The 20,610-nt window shown below is 51.4% G+C and overlaps 10 protein-coding genes across 10 annotated transcripts; 8 read left to right on the top strand and 2 right to left on the bottom strand.

The window, feature by feature from the left end:
- Nucleotides 1-424: 424 nt before the first annotated feature.
- EURHEDRAFT_466353 (FAD/NAD(P)-binding domain-containing protein) lies at nt 425-6,068 on the top strand (the record flags this gene model as incomplete). The annotated part of the gene is made up of 10 exons (XM_040785090.1): nt 425-526; nt 580-715; nt 770-954; nt 1,010-1,046; nt 1,105-1,172; nt 1,223-1,605; nt 1,657-1,724; nt 1,784-1,946; nt 4,095-4,466; nt 4,529-6,068. 10 exons carry the CDS (start codon nt 425-427, stop codon nt 6,066-6,068), a joined length of 3,054 nt encoding a protein of 1,017 aa, XP_040634487.1.
- A 793-nt stretch (nt 6,069-6,861) lies between these two features.
- tfb5 (TFIIH complex subunit TFB5) lies at nt 6,862-7,181 on the top strand (the record flags this gene model as incomplete). Its single annotated transcript, XM_040779437.1, has 3 exons — nt 6,862-6,880; nt 6,933-7,084; nt 7,134-7,181. The coding sequence occupies 3 exons, from the start codon at nt 6,862-6,864 to the stop codon at nt 7,179-7,181; spliced, it is 219 nt and encodes a 72-aa protein (XP_040634486.1).
- Nucleotides 7,182-8,492: 1,311 nt separating this feature from the next.
- Nucleotides 8,493-9,032, top strand: EURHEDRAFT_466342 (Hsp20/alpha crystallin family protein; the record flags this gene model as incomplete). The annotated part of the gene is made up of 1 exon (XM_040785087.1): nt 8,493-9,032. The coding sequence occupies one exon, from the start codon at nt 8,493-8,495 to the stop codon at nt 9,030-9,032; it is 540 nt and encodes a 179-aa protein (XP_040634485.1).
- A 603-nt stretch (nt 9,033-9,635) lies between these two features.
- Nucleotides 9,636-10,588, top strand: EURHEDRAFT_466452 (RTA1 domain-containing protein; the record flags this gene model as incomplete). Its single annotated transcript, XM_040785098.1, has 2 exons — nt 9,636-9,844; nt 9,871-10,588. 2 exons carry the CDS (start codon nt 9,636-9,638, stop codon nt 10,586-10,588), a joined length of 927 nt encoding a protein of 308 aa, XP_040634484.1.
- Nucleotides 10,589-10,683: 95 nt separating this feature from the next.
- Nucleotides 10,684-12,048, bottom strand: EURHEDRAFT_466396 (Zn(II)2Cys6 transcription factor domain-containing protein; the record flags this gene model as incomplete). The annotated part of the gene is made up of 2 exons (XM_040785094.1): nt 10,684-11,895; nt 11,965-12,048. The coding sequence occupies 2 exons, from the start codon at nt 12,046-12,048 to the stop codon at nt 10,684-10,686; spliced, it is 1,296 nt and encodes a 431-aa protein (XP_040634483.1).
- A 578-nt stretch (nt 12,049-12,626) lies between these two features.
- On the top strand, nt 12,627-13,217 carry EURHEDRAFT_381663 (uncharacterized protein; the record flags this gene model as incomplete). Its single annotated transcript, XM_040779436.1, has 3 exons — nt 12,627-12,738; nt 12,794-12,841; nt 12,898-13,217. 3 exons carry the CDS (start codon nt 12,627-12,629, stop codon nt 13,215-13,217), a joined length of 480 nt encoding a protein of 159 aa, XP_040634482.1.
- A 904-nt stretch (nt 13,218-14,121) lies between these two features.
- Nucleotides 14,122-15,059, top strand: EURHEDRAFT_406606 (enoyl-CoA hydratase/isomerase family protein; the record flags this gene model as incomplete). Its single annotated transcript, XM_040780471.1, has 3 exons — nt 14,122-14,225; nt 14,273-14,898; nt 14,950-15,059. 3 exons carry the CDS (start codon nt 14,122-14,124, stop codon nt 15,057-15,059), a joined length of 840 nt encoding a protein of 279 aa, XP_040634481.1.
- A 390-nt stretch (nt 15,060-15,449) lies between these two features.
- EURHEDRAFT_417093 (rhamnogalacturonan acetylesterase RgaE) lies at nt 15,450-16,520 on the top strand. Its single transcript, XM_040783119.1, has 2 exons — nt 15,450-15,659; nt 15,714-16,520. The coding sequence occupies exons 1-2, from the start codon at nt 15,548-15,550 to the stop codon at nt 16,352-16,354; spliced, it is 753 nt and encodes a 250-aa protein (XP_040634480.1). The 5' UTR covers nt 15,450-15,547; the 3' UTR covers nt 16,355-16,520.
- Nucleotides 16,492-18,861, bottom strand: EURHEDRAFT_518892 (isochorismatase family protein family; the record flags this gene model as incomplete). The annotated part of the gene is made up of 1 exon (XM_040786729.1): nt 16,492-18,861. The coding sequence occupies one exon, from the start codon at nt 18,859-18,861 to the stop codon at nt 16,492-16,494; it is 2,370 nt and encodes a 789-aa protein (XP_040634479.1).
- Nucleotides 18,862-19,263: 402 nt separating this feature from the next.
- Nucleotides 19,264-20,608, top strand: EURHEDRAFT_417091 (Ketol-acid reductoisomerase). The gene has a single exon (XM_040783118.1). It carries the CDS (start codon nt 19,342-19,344, stop codon nt 20,542-20,544), a length of 1,203 nt encoding a protein of 400 aa, XP_040634478.1. The 5' UTR covers nt 19,264-19,341; the 3' UTR covers nt 20,545-20,608.
- Nucleotides 20,609-20,610: the final 2 nt, after the last annotated feature.

The raw sequence follows: 20,610 nt of genomic DNA, 5'->3' as shown, positions 1-20,610 counted from the left end.
GCACACATACGATTGGTCATGGGAGTGAGCAATATTTTGGGAAAAGCCAAAATGGAAAAAGGAGTTGCAATGCATCTTGGCTATAATCACCTTGGATATACATGTGCACCATCCGGAAGAGCTTCCAGATTCCCACTCAGAATCCGCCCCGTAGCGGTGCGTGTGTCTGCCGTTGAGTGTGTGTAAAAATGTCAACGAGTTGCTGATCACCCCTCGTTCGTTGTGCGCCAATGCAGACTGTTGGTCTTGGAACGGGCTTAGTCTAATCGGGAGTGATACATCTCATCTGCAGGATATTTCAAGGTTGTAGATAAAAGTGATCGGTATCTCCTCATGGGTTTCTTTTCCCATGTCTCTTTAATTCAACCATAGTCGCTCGTTTTCCCCTTCTTTTTGATATCACGGCACCGGAGGGCAGCTCATTATGAGATTGACCTGGATCTTAGCACTGGTCTCAGTGCTTTTCTCTGCCATGGCAGCGGCCAGCAGTATTGAGGAACTGGCCACTGCTCTGCCTTCATGCGCGGTATGATAACGGAATCAAATGCGGTCGAGTCAATCAAGCTGATCTTTTCATAGCTGAAATGCCTGGTGGCAGGAATAGAGCAATCGACTTGTGGCTTGACCGACCAAACCTGTATATGCACAAATACCGAATTGAACACGAATGTCGAGGCATGCGTGTTGATGAGCTGCACAATCAAGCAATCTCTCAGTGAGCTCACCAATTACTCGCCGTAATATCCGGAACCTACCACTAACAATTCAGCTACGAAAAATGTGACCAAAACAGCATGCGACGCTCCTATTCGGGACCGAACAAAAACTGTGTCTATTGCTGGTGTCGTTGGATGTGTACTATCCGTGATCGCTTTTATTCTCCGGATCATTGCAAGATTCCGTTGCCTTGGTGGCCAATTCGGATGGGATGATGCGACAATGGCGTTTACAATGGTATGGAGCCTCGATCCCACTGTAAGCTTCTTTTCCAACACTGATTGTTTTGCAGTTAATGGTGATTCCATTGTCCGCGTTCTCGGTGGTCCGTATGTATTCGACAAATTTCCCTGGTGAAAAGGCTGCGAGACTGACCAATGATTGCAGTGGCCGATACAGGTCTTGGAAAGGATATGTGGACGCTTCCCTTCAAGAACATCACTCACATTCTCTATGTTAGTAAGATCAACATGTTCTCTTCCCGTTTGAGACTGACCAGCATCAGATATACATGATCGATGAGGTCCTCTACCTGAGTATCCTTCCGATGACCAAGATATCCATCCTCTGTTTCTACCTACGTGTCTTCCCCAAAAAAGAGATCCGGATAATAACCTATGTCGTTATGGCGCTCTGCGTTGGCTACCTGGTCTCGTTCGTTTTAATTTCGGTCTTCCAGTGTGACCCGATTAATGGCGCATATCTGCGTTGGGATGGCGAGCACAACTTCAAATGCAACAATATCAACGCCCAAGGATGGGCGGCCGCTATCGCCAACATGGTTCTTGATCTCATCGTCATGGCTTTGCCGCTCCGGGAATTGTACCACCTGAACTTGTCACTGCGGAAGAAGCTAGGTGTTCTGTGCATGTTCAGTCTGGGAATTTTGTATGTCAGCCCGTTCAGACGAGAGGGAATGCCCTTTACTGACCAAAATAGCGTCACCCTGGTCAGTATCCTGCGGTTGGAATCGCTCATCAAGTTCGCCACGACACAAAACGTCACATGTGAGTCTTCAATCATCTTAATCAAGTGAAATCAGGGTGGATCGAGCTGACCCGTATAGGGGACTACGTCGAAATCGGATACTGGAGTACAATCGAGTGCCATGTTGGCGTGATCTGCGCCTGTCTCCCAGCCATTCGCTCGCTACTGCGTCGTGTCTTTCCCGCTGCCTTCGGAGACACAACCAAAGGTGCCTCCAAAGGTACTAACAACACCTATTCGATGTCACGATCTGGTGCCGGATCGCGACTGGAAGGCAAGCTCACTCCCAGGGTCAAGGGCGGCGACGAAGATCATTTCGTTCCGCTTGTCGACATGGACAATTCCAGTCAGGCCCATCTGGCACATGCACATTCGCAAGCATGATGGATTCTAATGTCGTTTGCTTTTGGTTGTTTAATCCGTGATATCCTTGCTCACTTGATTCGCTCTTTTTGAATAACTCTTTCTTTCGTTTTCTCTATTTCATGGTTTAGTTGCTATTAATTCCTTATGATTTCATCCTTGGGAAAATTTATGTCGTTAACGGTCTTTTGGGTGGTCTCTTTTTTCTGGTATACTCTTGGCAGTCTTGCAATATTCCAATATCAACCGTATTGGTCTTGTTTCTTCTTAACCTTTTCAGGTATCATCAAAACGGATAGTAGCGGCAGCCTGCACACGGCATACCCGTTCAGTAGTAGTTGCTCACCGGAACTAGTTGCCGTCTGACAGCCGTTGAGTGGGTCTTAGCGTAGCTCCATGACAGGTGAGTTTCTCCCTAGACTAACGGGAAGGTATCTTCCCCTTTCCGCTGAAGAAAGTCCCGAGTCCCTTAATAAGAGCAGAAATAAGGGGGGGAAAAAAACCCTATCAAAGCTCCGTAGAGCCGTTGCGGTGGGGTGTGGGGTGATTATGGGGCACACGAGTTAGTGGAGACCGGGATACGACCGAAGCGGTGCTCATTAGTTTCCAGCGGTGGGTGGAGTGGGACGCTAGGAACGTCACGTTATTCAAGCCCAGTTAGGGCTAGTACCGGATTTCTTCCGCAAAAGCAAACTGTCGGTAAAAGGTCGGCTGGGAAGGCTGCGCTATGGTGCACAAAGGACTGACTCGTAGCGGCCTTGTGTTTTCCTAGATTATTAATTCGAATTGCACTGTGGCCCTGAGCGTTTTGGTAAAAGGGTTCTGTAGAAGCAAGGAAGAAACAGTCTCTGGAACAGTATTCCGGAATAATTCTGGTGAGACGGCATTTGTGCATCACAAGGGTCCCGACTATCATCCCAGACAATCAGGAAAATCAGCTTCCCAAAACGTAAGCATCCCTGCATATGCAGAATACCAGTACACGGGATAGAGTACTCTAGCCCGTAGTCTGCATGTATTGCTCATAGTTCAGCGCTAGACCGGGTCTCGTATCCCGGCAGTCCGTATTAATATATCAATTGGGGTTCGTAGTGGGATCGCCGGCAAAAAGGTTTAGTGTGATAACAACATGAGCTATTATGGGGAGATTAGCAGTAGGGAACGAGCGCAACGCCTCCCTCCTGCGTGCACAGTGTTAAACGGATGCCTGGTAATGGATTAATCAGTAAGGGATGTGCTCTATACTCGATATGATTCCATAGTTCACAGGATCAACGGATGAAAGAAAACGGACGTACAGGACTTTTGCGAGGCCGTCCGGGTAGAACGCGCCATCAAGTGGCTAGAACGTATTTCCGTACGAAATGCCATGAATGGAATATTCCACACGCTAAGGCATGCCGAAAACCCGAATTGGACCTAGAAAGCAATGAGGGCAGCTCGACCAAGTTCGACGATGTCTCCTGAAGGGTGCTCAACCCAGGAGTCGGGCCCGCTCTATGCACGATGATTCATTTCCGGGGTCACGTAGTTTATTGGGCTGGATTCTGGTTTTGGATCGCTCCGTCGGACTAGCCCACCTGTCAGTGAAGGCCGTTAGACTAAGTCAACAGTTAGCACTATTCTCGGAAACCAGCACATATGGATCGCCGTTGAGTCCTCACTCCGTACTCCTGGCGTGTAAATTGCAACCACAGCATAGTGAAGCCGAGGATTTAGTTTTCCCGGTTTTATATTCAAAGGTCCCTCAAGTTGGTCATCTTGTCTTTCAACAAACGCTCACTTCAAGTCACTCTTTCCTTTTATTTCTACCCTTCGTGCTGAGGCATAGGGTGTTGCATTCATTGATAAAATGCTTGTAATCAGAGGCTTCAGTTTTCTTTCCCTTCTTTCTGCGGTCCTGGCTTCGTGAGTGACTTGGAATGCAGCATTATTCGCCGTCACAGCATAACTGACCGTTTCCGTAGGGCCCATGGATCGCACCACGAATGGCTGCACAAGCGCTCCAACACCACCCAGACGACCAGTGGAACAGATGTTGAATACGATTATGTCGTGGTTGGCTCAGGTCCTGGAGGTGGTCCATTGGCATCAAGACTCGCAATTGCTGGTCACAAGGTGCTGCTCCTCGATGCCGGAGATGACCAATTCGATGCACCTGTGATCCAGGCCCCTGCCATGCAGCTGCAGTCCACCGAATACGAGGGAACAAAATGGGACTATTTTGTCAACCACTACCAGGACTTGAGTCGCCAGGAGGAGGATACTAAGATGACCTACAAGACCCCATCGGGCGAGCTTCACGTCGGTCCCAACCCGCCCGCCAATTCTGATCCTCTGGGAATCCTGTACCCGCGTGCTGGCACTCTGGGAGGATGCTCGGCTCACAATGCCATGATGTAAGTGTAAACCTTTTAACCGATAGCGATGTGTAAGGCTGGTACTAACGGCTCGCGACTAGTACTATATACCCGTACGAAAAGGACTGGGAGGACCTCGCTTCGATCACCGGTAACGACACCTGGGCTCCGGATGTGATGCGTAAATACTTCGAGAAGCTCGAGCGCAACCGCTACCTCCCCAGCAGCCTGTCTGGGCACGGTTACGATGGCTGGCTCACCACCAGTTTAACACAATTGACGCTCGTTGTCGAGGATCAGAAGCTGCTGTCTCTAGTCATCGCCGCAGCCACGGCTGCTGGAAAGTCTCTCATCGGAAAGCTCCTCACCACCGTAACTGGTCTCGGTGAAGTTCTCCTTCGAGACCTCAATACCGACGCAAAGGGCCGTGACCAAGAAACCGGACCGTACCAAGTTCCCCTCGCCGTCGACGTCCCCGATTACAGGCGTACTGGTCCTCGGGATTTCATCGTGGACACCCAAAAGGCCACTAACTCGGACGGTTCGCGCAAGTACCACCTTGACGTTCAAATGAACACCCTTGTCACCAACCTCCGTTTCGATACCTCTGGTAGCAAGCCCAAGGCCACTGGTGTTGACTACCTCAAGGGTCAAAGCCTTTACAGGGCAGACCCTCGGTCCGATAACGCGACTGCCTCTTCTTCTGGAAGTGTCAATGCTGCTCGTGAAGTTATTCTCGCTGCCGGTGCCTTCAACACTCCCCAGTTGCTAAAGCTGAGCGGTGTTGGACCCAAGCAGGAGTTGGAAAAACTCGGTATCGACACTCTTGTCAACCTTCCCGGCGTTGGCAAGAACTTGCAAGACCGTTACGAGATAAGCGTTATTGGCGAGTCGCCGACCAATTTCACATTGACAGAAAAGTGCACCTTCCTTGCCACTACGCCTGACCCATGCATGGAGCAGTGGCAGAACAATGGAGCGCTTCTCAAGGGCACCTACACCACCAACGGTATTGCAATTGCTGTCACCCGGAACTCCTCGACTAGCGACGGTGACCCGGACCTTCTGGTTTCCGGTGCACCCGCTTACTTCAAGGGATACTACCCCGGATACTCGTATAACGCATTGAAGGAGTCCAACCACTGGGCCTGGATCACCCTCAAGGCACGAGCCCGCAACACCGCCGGTACTGTGGAGCTTCGGTCCAAGGACCCCAGGGACACTCCGGTTATCAACTTCAACTCTTTCGATGCCGGTTCGACCGAGGACGACGCCGATGAGAAGGACCTGCAGGCTGTCATCGAAGGAATGAAGTTCTCGCGGAATATCTTCGACTCCTTGGTCCCGTTGGACGGCGACTTTGATGAAGTCTGGCCTGGCAAGAACGTTTCCACCGACGCAGAATTGAAGGACTTCGCCAAGAAGGAGGCCTGGGGTCACCATGCTTGCTGCACGACTCCTATCGGATCAGACGATGATGACAACGCCGTGCTCGACTCTGATTTCCGTGTCCGTGGTGTCGAGGGTCTGAGAGTGGTGGACGCTTCCGTCTTCCCTAAGATCCCCGGGTACTACATCGCTCTGCCCATCTACATTCTCAGTGAGAAGGCAGCGGATGTGATTATTTCGAGTGCCGCATAAAAAGTTGCCGCTGTTCTTGCGATCCTGATGTGCCATTGTTTTTCTGTTTTATTAGCAAAGCGCCTGCGAACCTTTTTCTTTCCATAGACATTGATATCCTCACTAGTTCAGACATGTAATATATCATTTTGCAGTGCAATCATCGTCTTCTGAAGCATCGTATTTCGGCACCTTCACAGTATTCAACGGGGCAATACTAGGATCAGGAAAGCGTCAGTGAAATTTCCATATCAGCTATAGCCAAGCAAGCGAGACTTCTCTGCTGCCAGATCTCCGTAAGTAGTAGATTCTAGGCGTACTATAGAGCCAGGTAAGTTCTCAAGCTAATGCGTGGGCGCATGTCTTTGTTTGTTGTACCCTAACCGTTAGGATGTGACGAAGAACGCCAAAGCATTATAGCAATCGTGGATGGCTCTAAGAGCATAACGTAGAAGGTATGCTGCGTGAGAGATGGTTAGCTGAGGAGACAGAGTGACGATAGAGAAGGGGGTTTCTGCCTAGGTGCCTGAGTATTTTGGACCGAGGCAAATCACATGCTGACGACCTCGGAAATCATTCTCTAGTCGTACGCTTTGCATGCATTTACAAGGCCTATTGCTGCTCCTGTGAAATGCAGCCCTTAGGTGTTTGTTTGTGTTTGGTGTTAGGACTATATTCATGAGCCCTCCCCAGGGAAATCAGTGCCTTGATGCCTTGGAAGTCTTGGCTATCACGGGAATCCGCCGGCCAAGACTTTTCGAGCTCTTGACCGTTTGTATCCTTCGCTTTTGAACACTGTCACTGCTCAGACAAAATGCCACGCGCAGTTCGAGGTAAGATAACTATCACGTCTCCAGTCTGCTCCTGCTAACCTAACGCGACCAGGAGTTCTGATTGAATGCGATCCTTCCGTGAAAGCGATTATCCTCAAATACGACGAAGAACGACATGACTACATAGTGGAGGACCTGGACGATGACCGCCATCTGGTCATTAAGGAGAGTCAATTGCAAAATCTGAAGATCAGGCTGGGCAAGGTACGAGAGGAAGAACAACGCGCTGGGTTCCTAGCTGATTGGATTGTAGGACCTGGACGACAAGCTTATGCAGCCCGACGAATCGGAATCCGAATAATCACGAGAAGTGCGTTGCCTTCCTCTGTTATCCTGCTACGCCCCTATCTCTGGTCGACATTTCCACTCGAAACGGGACACATTATCTACGGAAGAACTACTCTGTATCGTCTCGAAGAATGCGAAAGCACCCTCCTTTTCCCACCACCGCGGGGCTCGGTCGCAATACAGCTTGAGGGCCATGGAGAGACCAGACGGAGCGCAACAAAACCATATCAGTGGGGAAGTTCAGCTACTATTGCGGAGCAGCCAGGCTAGCGTCTTTTCGGAACAATACGTACTTCGGTTGATATGGATATTCAATGTATCTACGCTGTATGTCATAATGTTTCCGTGACGAAAAACGAGCAACGTCTGCCGACCTAACGGGGCAGAATGATAGGGGCAAGAGTCAGCTGGCCTCCTGGCTCACTTCAACGTTGTTGGGGTTATCAAAGACGCTGTGGTCATGGCCTCAGGGTGTTCGTGGGAGAACTTGCCCACGCCTTGTGTATCATGACCTACAATCTCTAGAACCGGGACTCATTCGGCTTAAGCATGATGTTAGTGTGCCGCACCTCCACGTCCACCGCATACTTCTCGTTTTCCTTTACCGGCTGCACATCGCCGCTAGCGTACTCGCGGGTATGGGAGATAGTCGCGGTGGAGAGGCTAGCTGGCATTGACTTAGCGGAGTGAGACACGCAGCTATCCCTTGACAACGGGAACAAGATCTCCCATGGCGCCGGTGTAAAAGACTTTCTTGCCTTCGGCGTTCAATTTGCGGAGGGTTGAGTCGGGATGGGGTCGCGTCAAGCTGCCGGGGATTGGCAACATTGTCTCCTTTTCACCAGGCCACAAGAGGTTTCTGGATGAGTCTATCCTCATAATGCGATCTCTCGGGCTCTGGGGAATAAGCAGAGTTTACGGGCGATGCTGACAAGACTACGAGCGGAATAGCCATAATCATATTTAATGACGTCATTGCCCAGATTTGAAATCACGTGATATTCATCGAAACGCCGAGAAATGTCCAGCAGTGACGAGCAGCACCCAGCAGGACCGGTGCCGACAGTTCGAGCCCTAACATGATATTTCTAGTGCTTTCGAGTGCTATACAGATGCTACGATCTTAAGTCACGTTTGGCATCATGGCAGGCTCTGGAATGGAGCGTCTCAAGTATATAAGGATGCTCAGCACCGTTCCTAGTTGACCATCAGATTCAGATCAAGCATCTACAAGAACAAACAATCCAAATCTCTCTTGAACCAACCCTACCATCAACAACATCAATCTATACCGCTCAAAAGAGAAACCTCTTTGAACACAAAAATGTCTCTTTTCCACGTGTCTCCTGCCGCAGACTTCGCTCCGTTGTTCAGTCTCTTGGACAACCGTGACCTCCAGCGCACCAACCGCAGTCAATTCTCCTCCATTCGCTCGTTCTCCCCTCGCTTCGACTTCCGTGAGAGCGACGACGCCTACTACCTCGACGGCGAATTGCCCGGCATCTCTCAGGAGAACGTCGACATCGAATTCTCCGACCACCAGACTCTGGTGATCAAGGGCCGCTCCGAGCGTGAAACCCAAGAGACCAACGCCGACGACGCTCCTCAGGACCAAACAGGCCAGGAAGGCCAGAACGAGACCAGCGATGTTGCCAAAACTGGAGGCCAGTCCGTCACCAAGGCCAAGAACAACAAGCACCGCTACTGGGTGAGCGAGCGCTCCATCGGCCAATTCCACCGCGCTTTCTCATTTCCCGGCCGTGTCGATCAGAACAATGTCCGGGCTAGCTTGAAGAACGGTATCCTCTCGGTGGTGGTGCCCAAGGACGTTGTCTCGGGAACGAAGAAGATCACCATCCAGTAAACGAAGGATCTTCCTATTTCGAGGGTACTACGAGTACTTACGAGTTACGCTTGACGACTTACTTATTGCATGCGCTTGCTTGACTTATTTCTGTTGTTTTCTATTTGCTGTTTTCAATGTCTACGTTTCAACATAATCAATCCTAATCATGTATAATACTAGTTATTGCAATTCATTGCTTTATCAATTGCTTTATTAATTCCACGGCTTTCTTATATTCGTAGGTGATAAGCATCATTCCCACGTAGATATATATAAGCTATTTCGGAGTGGCCCCGGACGGCACTCACATTGCTAATAGAAACTCAACTATAAAATCTCTTATTTCTGCCTGTAGGCCTTAGTATCGTCTATTCGAAGCAATGCCTATTATTAGTCCATCAACAAGCATCAGACGAAAATTCGAATGATCATCCTTGGATCGCTTTTTTTGCGCACGACCCACGCGTATTCGTTTTCGAAATTGCCTATTCGGGTAAAGGAGTATACGCGCCCTCATTTTCCCTCACCTTCTACGATGTAGTTAAAAGGCAGAACAACGCACGCTGTTATAGATCCCTAGATTCAGCAGAGTTATCCTATTTTATCTTCTATTCAACTACAATGGACTTCACATTCCATCCAGGAGTAAACGGGTCGGACCCGTGGGTAGAATTCTATCCATACTACCCGTCTCGAGAAGCTGGATATGCCTTTATGGCGCTGTTCGGCCTCTCCACGGTTGCACACTTTGTGCTCATGATTCCCTATAAAGCAGCATACTTTATTCCCATGGTGCTAGGGGGTATATGTGAGTTGCTTGAGAAGTCATCGTCTTCGACAACCAACTGACATAAAGGCAAGGCGAAACATTCGGCTACTACGGCCGCGCCTGGTCCCACGAATCTCGAACCAATATAGGCCCCTGGGCTCTGCAGGAAATGCTCATCATGTGCGCGCCTCCCCTCATCGCAGCGACCATCTACATGTTCCTCGGGCGAGTCATCCGTTCCTTCGACGCCGAGCACCACGCGAGCATCCGGCCTAAATGGCTCACCCCGATCTTCGTCCTCAACGATATCATCACATTCATCACACAGATAGCCGGCGCAGGCGTGCAAGTCACTGGAGATGCGCACGTCATGGACATTGGCAAGAAAGCTACACTGGCAGGGTTGATCTTCTCGCTGATCGTGTTCTGCTTCTTCGTGTTAATCGCAGCCGTGTTTCATCGGCGATGCAATCGGGATCCCACGTCTGTATTGCTTCACAATCCCAATCTGAACTGGAAGCGGTACATGTTGGCGTTGTATATCTCGTGTTTTGCGATTATGCTGCGCAACTTGATCCGGTTGATCCAGTTCGGGTCCGACAAGGAATCCCCGTTGAACACCAAGGAGGCGTTTATCTATGTCTTCGATGCGGTTCCAATGCTCATTTCTGTGGTCATCCTGATGGTGTACCATCCGGGACTATTGATCAAGAGAGCACGGAACGCACAGAAGGGGGAGATGCTGATGGCGGATCAGCACGCGAGCGATGTCCCTTTGACGCAGTATGCAGGGACGCGTGTGTAATTCGTGCTTAACCATTGCTTCTGTTCATGTATTTAGCCGTTCTTGTTTATAGCGAAATAAAAGTGAAACAACATCCAAATCCCAGTCAATGTATACTATCCAGGATTTTCTAATGACTGGATCCGCCTCAAAGGCCACGAAGCCCATTCCTTCCATTCCCACGGCAGGGAGCGCTGGACCCCGTCGATGACATGGCAGTCCCAGCCGCGCATATACCAGACGGGCCTCATGTAGTGAAGTAAAATACTCCAATGTGCAAGTAGCACCAACGCAGGAGGCTGTTTCTCTTGCAAGAGACTAATATACGCTTCAGGGAGGCGATACAGCCAGCCGACAATAATCTGCATCAGACCGACTCTTTCCCGATGCGCACTCATCTTCACGTACACATCCTCAAATGTCTGCATCAGGCTGTCAACAAGAGAAACGCACATGTCACCCTGGACAAAATCAGCACTCCTCTGGCGCACCAGCTGTCGGACCTCTAGAAGCTGCCGCTGGTCACCTTGCCAGATCTCCAGCCATTCCGCGCTGATATAGCGCTGTTTCATCATCTCCTGATCCGCATTGGGCGGCACCATGACTCCCTTGAAAATATGTTGACGCCGCGTTGAGACAATGAGCCGGACGCCGCGCAGAAGGACCAGCCATTCTGCCTGACCGGCGTCACTGAACACAAGGTATTCCCCCGGTAGCGGCCCGCGTGCAAAGTAGACAAAGCAGATAAGGATAGCAGCGATGTAGATGGGCTGCGCATTCTCCGGCGTCAATTCGAACTGGGAGAGAATCGAGGTAACAGTGCTGACACCAAAAGTGAAATGCTGATCCGCCTGCGCGATATACCGATTGCGCAGTTCCGGAGCCGACGCCGGTTGTTGATGGCCACGATGAAGAGCCGAGAAAGCCAAAAGGAGGTGCAGGATGGACGAATAAGTCATGCTCCACTGGGGAACATGGACCTGCCACAGTTCCCAGCCGTGAGTATCCTCAGCAACGGTGCGGTAAGTCGCGGTGACAAAATGGTGGAATAACTGGAGGTCGGGCAGCGACAGGCCATCCGGGCGAATAGAAGGATCGTCACACTGAACCCCGGTCGAGGCCGTGGATGTCTCACTAACGGGCATACTAGTGCGACTCAAATGGGACTGGTATCGCGACGCTCTGAACCGAAATTTCGAGGCAGGGCGCCGTTGTGGCTCATCGGGATCGGAGGTGGCCGGAGAAGGTGAGGCTGGGAGGGACGCAGTAAAGTCACAGGAGATGCCATGGTGCTGGCAATTGGAGCAGGCCGGTTTCTTCTCATCGCACTAGATCCGCAGTCGCCACCGTCAGCCACAACTACATCCTCCCATGCGCCTATGCAGGCAGGGACTCACCTTGATACGGCGTTTCTTGCAGTTGCGGCAACCCAGTCGTGATTTGTGATGTGTGCGCCGGGACCGGACAGAATTGTGCTCCATTGAATAATCAGTTGTCGGAGAAAAAGTAACGGTGTAAGGCGAAGATTTGAGACTCCATGGAAGTGGAATTATCGAAGCATTGACGGCACTATTGAATAGCGGAGGCGTTATTGCCTCAGGCAGATGATCGACTCCTATTCCGCGATCGATACGGAGTACTCGATCACAAGTACGGAGTACCGAGTACTGCTCTTGTGAACATCGCGCCCTAACAGGTGAATGATATCATGCCACCTGCAGTTGCTATAAAAAACCTCGTATGAATCATTTCCCCGGTACTTACATCGAATACTGGCCGGAAGAGGCTTTGCAGCAGAAACTGTTCCAATCAGGCCCACGGAAAGCCCAGGAGCTAGCCGGAGATGCTTCCACATAGAGATATAGCACGCCGGTTGAGTTCCGTGGGGCATGTCTTGGATCGGGGAAGCTTCGGAAGCCTTGTTGGACCTTGATATCAGTCCGGCAAAAGTATATAAAGTGTCTTTCACCAGCAGGAGAACAACAGCAACAACCAGCTCTCAATTCTCAATTACATCTACTCCTTTGTCGTCAGACAGCTTCAATTCACAACCATCACAATGAAGTTCACCATCGCTGCTGCTGCCACTCTCTTCACGGCTTTTACTGCCGCTCTCCCCGAGGCCTTCACCCTCGTCGCTGATGGCGGCAAGACCGTTCTGACGGATGGCCGTAAGCCTTCCATGATCGTCGATCGTCGAATTCCAGAAAACTAACAAAACTCCAGAGAAGCTCCTCATCGGCGCTGACCCCGCCTCGCACGAGATCCTCATCCGTATGTTTCCGCACATCCCTCCCGTCCCAGTATGATCTGTCACTAACAACACATAGTCCGTGGCTCCAACGAGACCACCGGCGTCAGCTTCACCTCCAAGGACCAGACCCCCACCGGCTTCCAGACCCTGTACGTCGTCGACGGCCAGGTCGCCCCTGTCGCTCTGACCCTTCCTCACTCGGGCGCTACCCCCGAGGGTGCCAGCCTCGACGGCTTCGGTACCGACAAGGACGGCTACTTCACCCACGACGGCAAGAACTACTTCGGCATCGAGGGCTACGGCGACAACCCGGAGCGCACCATCAACTGGGTTGACGGCCACTCTAGCACCCAGCGTGTGGTTAACCTCTGGGTTAAGGAGTGCAAGGGTTGCTAAAGAGTTACTGTTTGAACCTGTACAGTGTGTATAGCATTGCGTCTTTGTTCTTTGAGTTTGTGCAAACTTAATCCGTTGTCTATAATTGAGTCTTGTATCATAGACTAAATCTAATATGACCGCTTGACGGCAGAGTCAACAATCATCCACTGGAGAGTACAGAGTAGCTCGGGGTGATGGCGGAAAGGCCACAGAACTTCGTGGCCTTTGGTGTTCCTTTTCGTGACATTAAACAGGCTAAGCGCAACCATCCAGCATCTGCATCCAATGTTCCCTATACTTTATCAGAAAGTGCTTTTATCGTGGGGTTTCTCCCAGGAAAAGGGTGATATAAACCCCCAAGTACTGAATCCAAATGTTCGTTTTATTTTCCTCTCTAAGCAGACCCAACCCTTCTCTCTTTCCGGATTTTTCAATCTCGATCAATCAAAATGACTGAGATCAGAACTAGAATCCGCACCAGACATGGTACCAAATACCAGACTGAAAGCAGTGGTAGTTGTTGCTATTTAATGCCAGGTTTTGGGGTCCCTGGGGACTTGATGGACAGGAAAATGGAGCGGTGCCAAGCGGCAAGGGGACGCTATACCGCTCCTAGTAATTCACAGTCACCCAGGTGTCGAAGCAGTCTGTAGTCGATGTTTATCGTAGATTAATATTATGCTCAATCTTATGCTCGATTCATTTTATGCACATTATTGACACCTGAGGTATGTATTTAGACACCTCGGGCAGTAGGTCCTAGCCGAGCCGAGGCACATGAGACCGACCATCGACTTAAACAGCATCGCTTCGTTGTAGACAACAATCTTAGATTTGCATACATTTGTTCTTAAGACGCTGTTATATACTCAATCTCGTTCATACTGTTACAACACTAAGTGCTACAATCAATAATTCCAACATGGCAGACTACTCTTACAAGTACTACAACATCACCTTCCCCCAGCAATATGTCGCCCACGTCGAGATCAACCGGGCCGACAAGATGAATGCCTTTTTCGAAGCGTGTGTCCCCCTATCCGTCTGACATAACAGTATGTTGACGATTGCAGCATGTGGATCGAACTATCCCAAGTCTTCGCCAACCTCTCGCAAGACCCCTCTGTCCGCGCCATCGTCCTCAGCGGCGCCGGTGACAAAGCATTCACAGCCGGGCTAGACGTCAAAGCCGCGTCCGAGGGCTTCTTAATGGACAAGGACGCAGACAACGATCCCGCCCGCAAAGCCGCCGCTCTACGCCGCCACATCTCTCCATTTCAGGACTGCATCAGCGCGGTTGAGCGCTGCGAGAAACCTGTTATCGTGGCTATGCATGGATTCTCGTTGGGCCTAGCCATCGACCTCTCTACTGCAGCGGATGTGCGGGTATGCGCACGCGATGCACGATTCGCGGTTAAGGAGGTTGATATCGGCATTGCGGCGGATATCGGAACGCTGAGCCGGTTGCCCAAGGTTGTTGGAAACTTTGGATGGGTGAAGGAAGTTGCATTGTCGGCGCGAATTTTTGGAGCGGATGAGGCGCTGCGTGTGGGGTTTGTCAGTTCCGTGTATGATTCGAAGCAGGATGCTGTTCGGGGGGCGGTGGACTTGGCAACGTTGATGGCTAGTAAGAGTCCAGTTGCGGTGCAGGGGACGAAGGAGATATTGAATTGGTCGAGGGACCATTCGGTGCAGGATGGTACGTTTCCTTTACCTTCGTTACGACATGTTCGGTTACTGACCGATCTAGGCCTGCGGTATACATCAGTCTGGAACAGCGCTGCTCTACAGACCAAAGATGTATCTTCAGCACTACTGTCAGGAATCCAGAAACGGACGCCAACGTTTGAGAAGTTGTGATCTCTCTGATTCTAGTTTATTAGGCTCTTTCCTCACAGAGTATAGCACACCAGCCCGTCCACTAACAGCATCTTGTACATAAGAATAGAACAGTCTATGTGAATCTCGGCACGTGGGATCCGTCCCAGATCTCATCAATATATATCCAATTTCAAATAAACTCAATAGACTCTTGTCACCGGGTCAGTGACAGTAGCCAGCGACCCACCGACGTCTCACCTACCCTGACACACAATTCTGAAACTCCGCTAACCCGAGCCCGCTTGTCAGTGTTTCGAGACAGACGATCCTACGCTGATGTCTGTGCGTGAGGAGTATGCATGCATGCTGTATATTGCATAGTATAGAGAATAGGCCGGTGTATAGCCTTTTAACCGCTGCTAATGCTGACTGCGAAGTATAGAGTATAGAAGTATAAAGAGGGGTACCTGCATGTGCCCTTCACTTTTCTGTACCCGTATCATTCTTTCTGAATTCATCGTCTGAAAATGAAGTCTACTGCGTTCTTTCTCTCTCTCCTCCCCTCAACCCTAGGGGCAACCATCTACCTCGCCGGCGACTCAACCATGGCCGCCGGGGGAGGCGGGTCAGGGACCGACGGTACGCCTCTACACATACATCTAAACACAAACATCCATAGCTAACAGACAACAGGCTGGGGCGAATACATCTCGTCCTCCATATCTGGCACAGTCTCCAACAAAGCCATCGGCGGCCGCAGCGCCCGCTCCTACACGCGCGAAGGCCACTTCGAAGAAATCGCATCCTCCCTCCAATCCGGCGACTACGTGGTGATCGAATTCGGGCACAACGACGGCGGCTCGTTGTCCAGCTCTGACAACGGCCGCACCGACTGCGGCGGTACAGGAGACGAGACCTGTCAAACCGAGTACGACGGACAATCCGAAACAGTCCTCACGTTCCCAGCGTACCTAGAGAACGCAGCGAAGCTATTCCAGGACAAGGGCGCTACCGTGGTGATATCGAGCCAGACGCCGAATAACCCGTGGGAGACAGGGGAGTTTGTGTACGAGGGAACGCGGTTCGTCGAGTATGCCAAGTTGGCTGCTGATACTGCTGGCGTGGAGTATGTTGATCACGGGGCGTATGTGGCTAGTATCTTTGAGTCGCTCGGGGAGAATACGGTTAATGAGTTCTTTCCTAATGACCATACGCATACGAGTGTGGAGGGGGCGGAGGTCGTTGCTGAGGCGTTCTTGAAGGGTGTGGTGTGCAGTGGTGTTTCGTTGAAGGATGTGTTGAGCACGACGGACTTTGATGGAGAGTGTCTGTAATGGCTTTGTCTATTAGGAAAGAGACCCGCATATGGAGTAATAAAACTTCTGCACAAATGTCGCAATACAACAAGATCGAAACAGTCATATCATCGTATCTCGTCCCTCGTCAGTCATGCATAAATTCCCGAAAGCAATTACTCTTCCAGAACCGCCTTGACCAGCCCGCGCTTCTCCACTCGGTTATAGTAGTGACGCAGATTGGAGAACCGGCCGGGTAATTTGCTTCTAGTTTGTACGATTTCCCACAGGACGGGCCAGAGGGAGCAGTCGTCGACGGTGAAAATACTTCCTCCCAGATAGTGTTTGCCATCCAGTGCCATTTCCCATGGCCGCAAAGCGTCGAGTGAATCTGTAGGATCACGGTGCTGTCGCCAGCTCGTCAACAGTTTTTCAATCTCGCGCAGATGAGCCCCTCCTTGCAATCGTTCTATTCCTGGACGCAGCGCTTCAAGATGAGCCTGCTGCACGAAGTAATTCATGATCTCAACATCACCAGCGATAATGGTGTCATCCATTCCGATGTAGACTGGCCGCTTGTCACTTGGCTTGATAGATGCTTGTTCAGTAGTCACCACATCATAACGTAGACTGCTCTCGCTCAAACACAGTCGGACTCGAAGATTCGCTACCGGATCATGTCCTGGGATCACTTGCGCAGTCGATGCGGTGACAAAGTTGACCACATCAAATCCACTGCCATAAAAACCGTCCCAGTCGAACCCGGTAGCATGATTCTCCTGGCCGAAAGCGCGGATCAGTCGCTCCGTCTCGGCTACGTCACCGTGTATTACTGGTCTTGCTTGGCCTTGTTCCTTAGACACAGCGCCCTGGCCCCAGATGGTATCGCCCGTTGGGTTTAGGAACGTCCCGATGTGTCGGAACGTTAATGAGATACGTTCGCCGCCGTATGCCCGCTCTTCAGTGGACTTCTCCGACTCAGGACGCTTATCCGGACGAATGCCGTGTAGCCAGCGCATATTTGTTTTTTGGCCCAGAATGAACAGAGACTCGTGTGGCAGAGGAATGCGCTGCGACTGCTTGGTCGAATCTTCTTCGGCAGTCTTCGTGCGAAGGACCATGACACGCTGAGCACCCAAGCTGACATTACAGATGTACGAATCACGGGCAATGTCCAGCGTCTTGTCAGAGTGCTCTGAGATGCGATCCTGGCCATCTCGGTACAGCTGGATCAGGACGTGATTCAGTGGGTGGCCCAGAATCTGCTCAACAATGGCACGAATCCGATCGACCATCTCCGTAAATGGATGCAAAGGTGGTGATTCGTCGGCTGGATGACGGTAGATCGGAATCGACCCATCAACCTGTGCCCTTCCCTGGACAGCTACCAGTCGTGGGACCTGGCCTGACATATGGTACATTTTCTGCCATGCCACCTCGCGTCGAATTTTTTCAAACGCATCTGACGGCAAGTCCAAGTCATGGACAATGCGAGAATCGCCCTCTCCGATCACATCGCCTGGTCCGCGGAGGTCCTGGGATTGCTTCGATCTGCGCACACGTCGAGCATCAGATCGTGAACTGGTCTCTGGCTTCTCATCTGGCCGTCTAACCCGGCGCACTCTTGGGCGTACCTTCTTATCCGCATGTTCTCGGGGTGGACCATAACGATCCTTAGCGCGGGCGATCTTGAGGCCCGGTTTCTCATCCTCCTCGTCGTTCACACCATCAGGCTCATGGCCATCCGTAGCCCGAAAATCAAAGTTATCCAGAACATCTTCTATGCCTGTAGATCTAGCCGGTCGTGGCTTGGAATCTCCCTTTTCGGCAATGCGATCCGTTTTCTGCCAGTCGAGTTCTTGCATGAGTTCCCTAGATGTTATGCCGTTTGCACCAAAGATATCAGCCATGCGCCTCATTGCTTCTTCGTGTCGCTCGAAACTGCGAAAGCCCAAACAGTCTTCAACTAAAGTAACAGAAAAACCCAAGCTAGCAGCGTCGAGAACAGTCGCGTAGACGGATACGTTGGACAAAGAACCGCAGATGTAGATTTCTGTGATGAGTTGGGAGCGAAGAGTCAGAACAAGTCGGTCGTTGCGCAAAGCAGAATAGTCGGATTTGGTGGTCAGAATGTCATGCTGTGAGTCAAAGGCAGCTACAATCGGCGCAGGCAGTTGTCCCCCCGGACTGTGAGAATCGCCGCATCGAGAAGATTCCGCGGATAGAAAGGCTTCTTCGTCATTCTGTTCGTTGCCTGTATGACTCTTCTTTTTGCTGTGGTCTTCCCCGCGACCTAGCACCACCAGGCCCTGCTCATTCGCGTCGACCAGCTCGCAACGAGTCTCATAGTACGATTGTATCCAAAATACGCTTCCCGTAGAACGAAAGGCACTGGCGAGATGAGGCAGAGTATCGAGAAATTCGGCGGTGTTGGGGACATATAAAGCCCCAGAGGGACGAACAAAGTCGTTTTGGAAGTCGAGTAGGAGGAGGGCTTTTCGGGTCTGGACGGTAGGGGCACCGCCAAAAGCAGCGAAGAAGTTCATCGTCGCATTGTCTTAGAAATTAGCTGGAGTTGTGGTGGTCGTGTAGAGAAAAGTGGTGGAACAATGTCCCGTATTTCTGCCTGAGAAACAAGGCATGAACAACGGCCAGCAACGGTGACAGCGTCATGACCACATTTGATACAATACTGCGCTACTCTCCGTACAAAGACTACTTTATATACTCGTGCCTCGGTGCCTTTGTACAATGCTACATTTAATAGCATAATTACTTACACTCCTTCATAAACGAACACAATTCTAGACTTAACTCTCCCCGAAGACTGGCCAATCACAATGCCTCTCCGACATCGGCCGGGGAGCAGCAGCCCAACTCCGGTCACGTGCAACCCCAGTGACGGGCAGCCCGCGTATAAGAAAAGGCCCAACCTAATCCTCTTTTCACTTTTTTTCTTTCTTCTCTCACTCAATTGAACTCTCCTCTCTACTTCAACTCTCCCCTCTCACTCTACAACCCTCACAATGGCTTCTCGTGGTCTTCCCCGTGCCCTCCGCTGCGCCCGTGTGGCTGCCCCTCGCTCCGTCCTCTCCTCCGCCCTCCCTCGTCCCGCTCTCGCTAAGGCTGCTGCTGCTGCCGTCCCTCGCATGGCCATTAACCAGCAGCCCATCCGTGGTCTCAAGTCCATTACCTTTGCCGACTCGACCGAGACCGTCTACGAGCGTGAGGACTGGCCCCGCGAGAAGCTCCAGGAATTCTTCAAGAACGACACTCTTGCTCTGATCGGTTATGGCTCTCAGGGTCACGGTCAGGGTCTGAACCTGCGTGACCAGGGTCTCAATGTCATTGTTGGTGTGCGGAAGGACGGTGCTTCGTGGAAGGAGGCCGTCCAGGATGGCTGGGTTCCCGGCAAGAATCTGTTCGATGTCGACACTGCCGTCGAGAAGGGTACCGTTGTCATGAACCTGCTCTCCGACGCCGCCCAGAGTGAGACCTGGCCCGCTCTTAAGCCCAAGATCACCAAGGGCAAGACCCTTTACTTCTCCCACGGTTTCTCCCCCGTCTTCAAGGACCTCACCAAGGTCGATGTCCCCGAGGATGTCGATGTCATCCTCGTCGCCCCCAAGGGTTCCGGCCGTACCGTCCGCACTCTCTTCCGTGAGGGCCGTGGTATCAACTCCTCCATCGCTGTCTTCCAGGACGTCACCGGCCAGGCCAAGGAGAAGGCCATCGCCATGGGTGTTGCCGTCGGTTCCGGCTACCTCTACGAGACCACCTTCCAGAAGGAGGTCTACTCCGACCTCTACGGTGAGCGTGGATGCCTGATGGGTGGTATCCACGGTATGTTCCTCGCTCAGTACGAGGTTCTCCGTGAGCGTGGTCACTCTCCCTCCGAGGCCTTTAACGAGACCGTCGAGGAGGCCACCCAGTCGCTGTACCCCTTGATTGGTGGTAACGGTATGGACTGGATGTACGCCGCCTGCTCGACCACCGCCCGCCGCGGTGCTATCGACTGGTCTAGCCGCTTCCGTGACAACCTCAAGCCTCTCTTCAACGAGCTCTACGACCGTGTCCAGGACGGTACCGAGACCCAGCGCTCGCTCGACTACAACTCGCAGAAGGACTACCGTGAGAAGTACGAGAAGGAGATGCAGGAGATCCGGGATCTCGAGATCTGGCGTGCCGGCAAGGCCGTCCGTTCCCTCCGCCCTGAGAACCAGAAATAAATAATGTAATGATAGGATGGGAAAAGTTACGAATTTACTATAATTCAATATTAATTGGTTGTTCTT

This window comes from Aspergillus ruber (genome assembly GCF_000600275.1).
Source record: "Aspergillus ruber CBS 135680 unplaced genomic scaffold scaffold00043, whole genome shotgun sequence".
NCBI classification, from domain to species: Eukaryota; Fungi; Ascomycota; class Eurotiomycetes; order Eurotiales; family Aspergillaceae; genus Aspergillus; species Aspergillus ruber.
The sequence above is the reverse complement of the archived record's forward strand: the minus strand, read 5'-3'. Positions and strand labels throughout refer to the sequence as shown.

Excerpts from the sequence above, each read along its gene's own strand:
- EURHEDRAFT_417093 (XM_040783119.1), top strand. The coding sequence starts at position 15,548 with ATGAAGTCTACTGCGTTCTTTCTCTCTCTCCTCCCCTCAACCCTAGGG. Across the intron at positions 15,660-15,713 it reads AGGCGGGTCAGGGACCGACG|GCTGGGGCGAATACATCTCG; the intron begins GTACGCCTCTAC and ends AACAGACAACAG.
- EURHEDRAFT_417091 (XM_040783118.1), top strand. The coding sequence starts at position 19,342 with ATGGCTTCTCGTGGTCTTCCCCGTGCCCTCCGCTGCGCCCGTGTGGCT.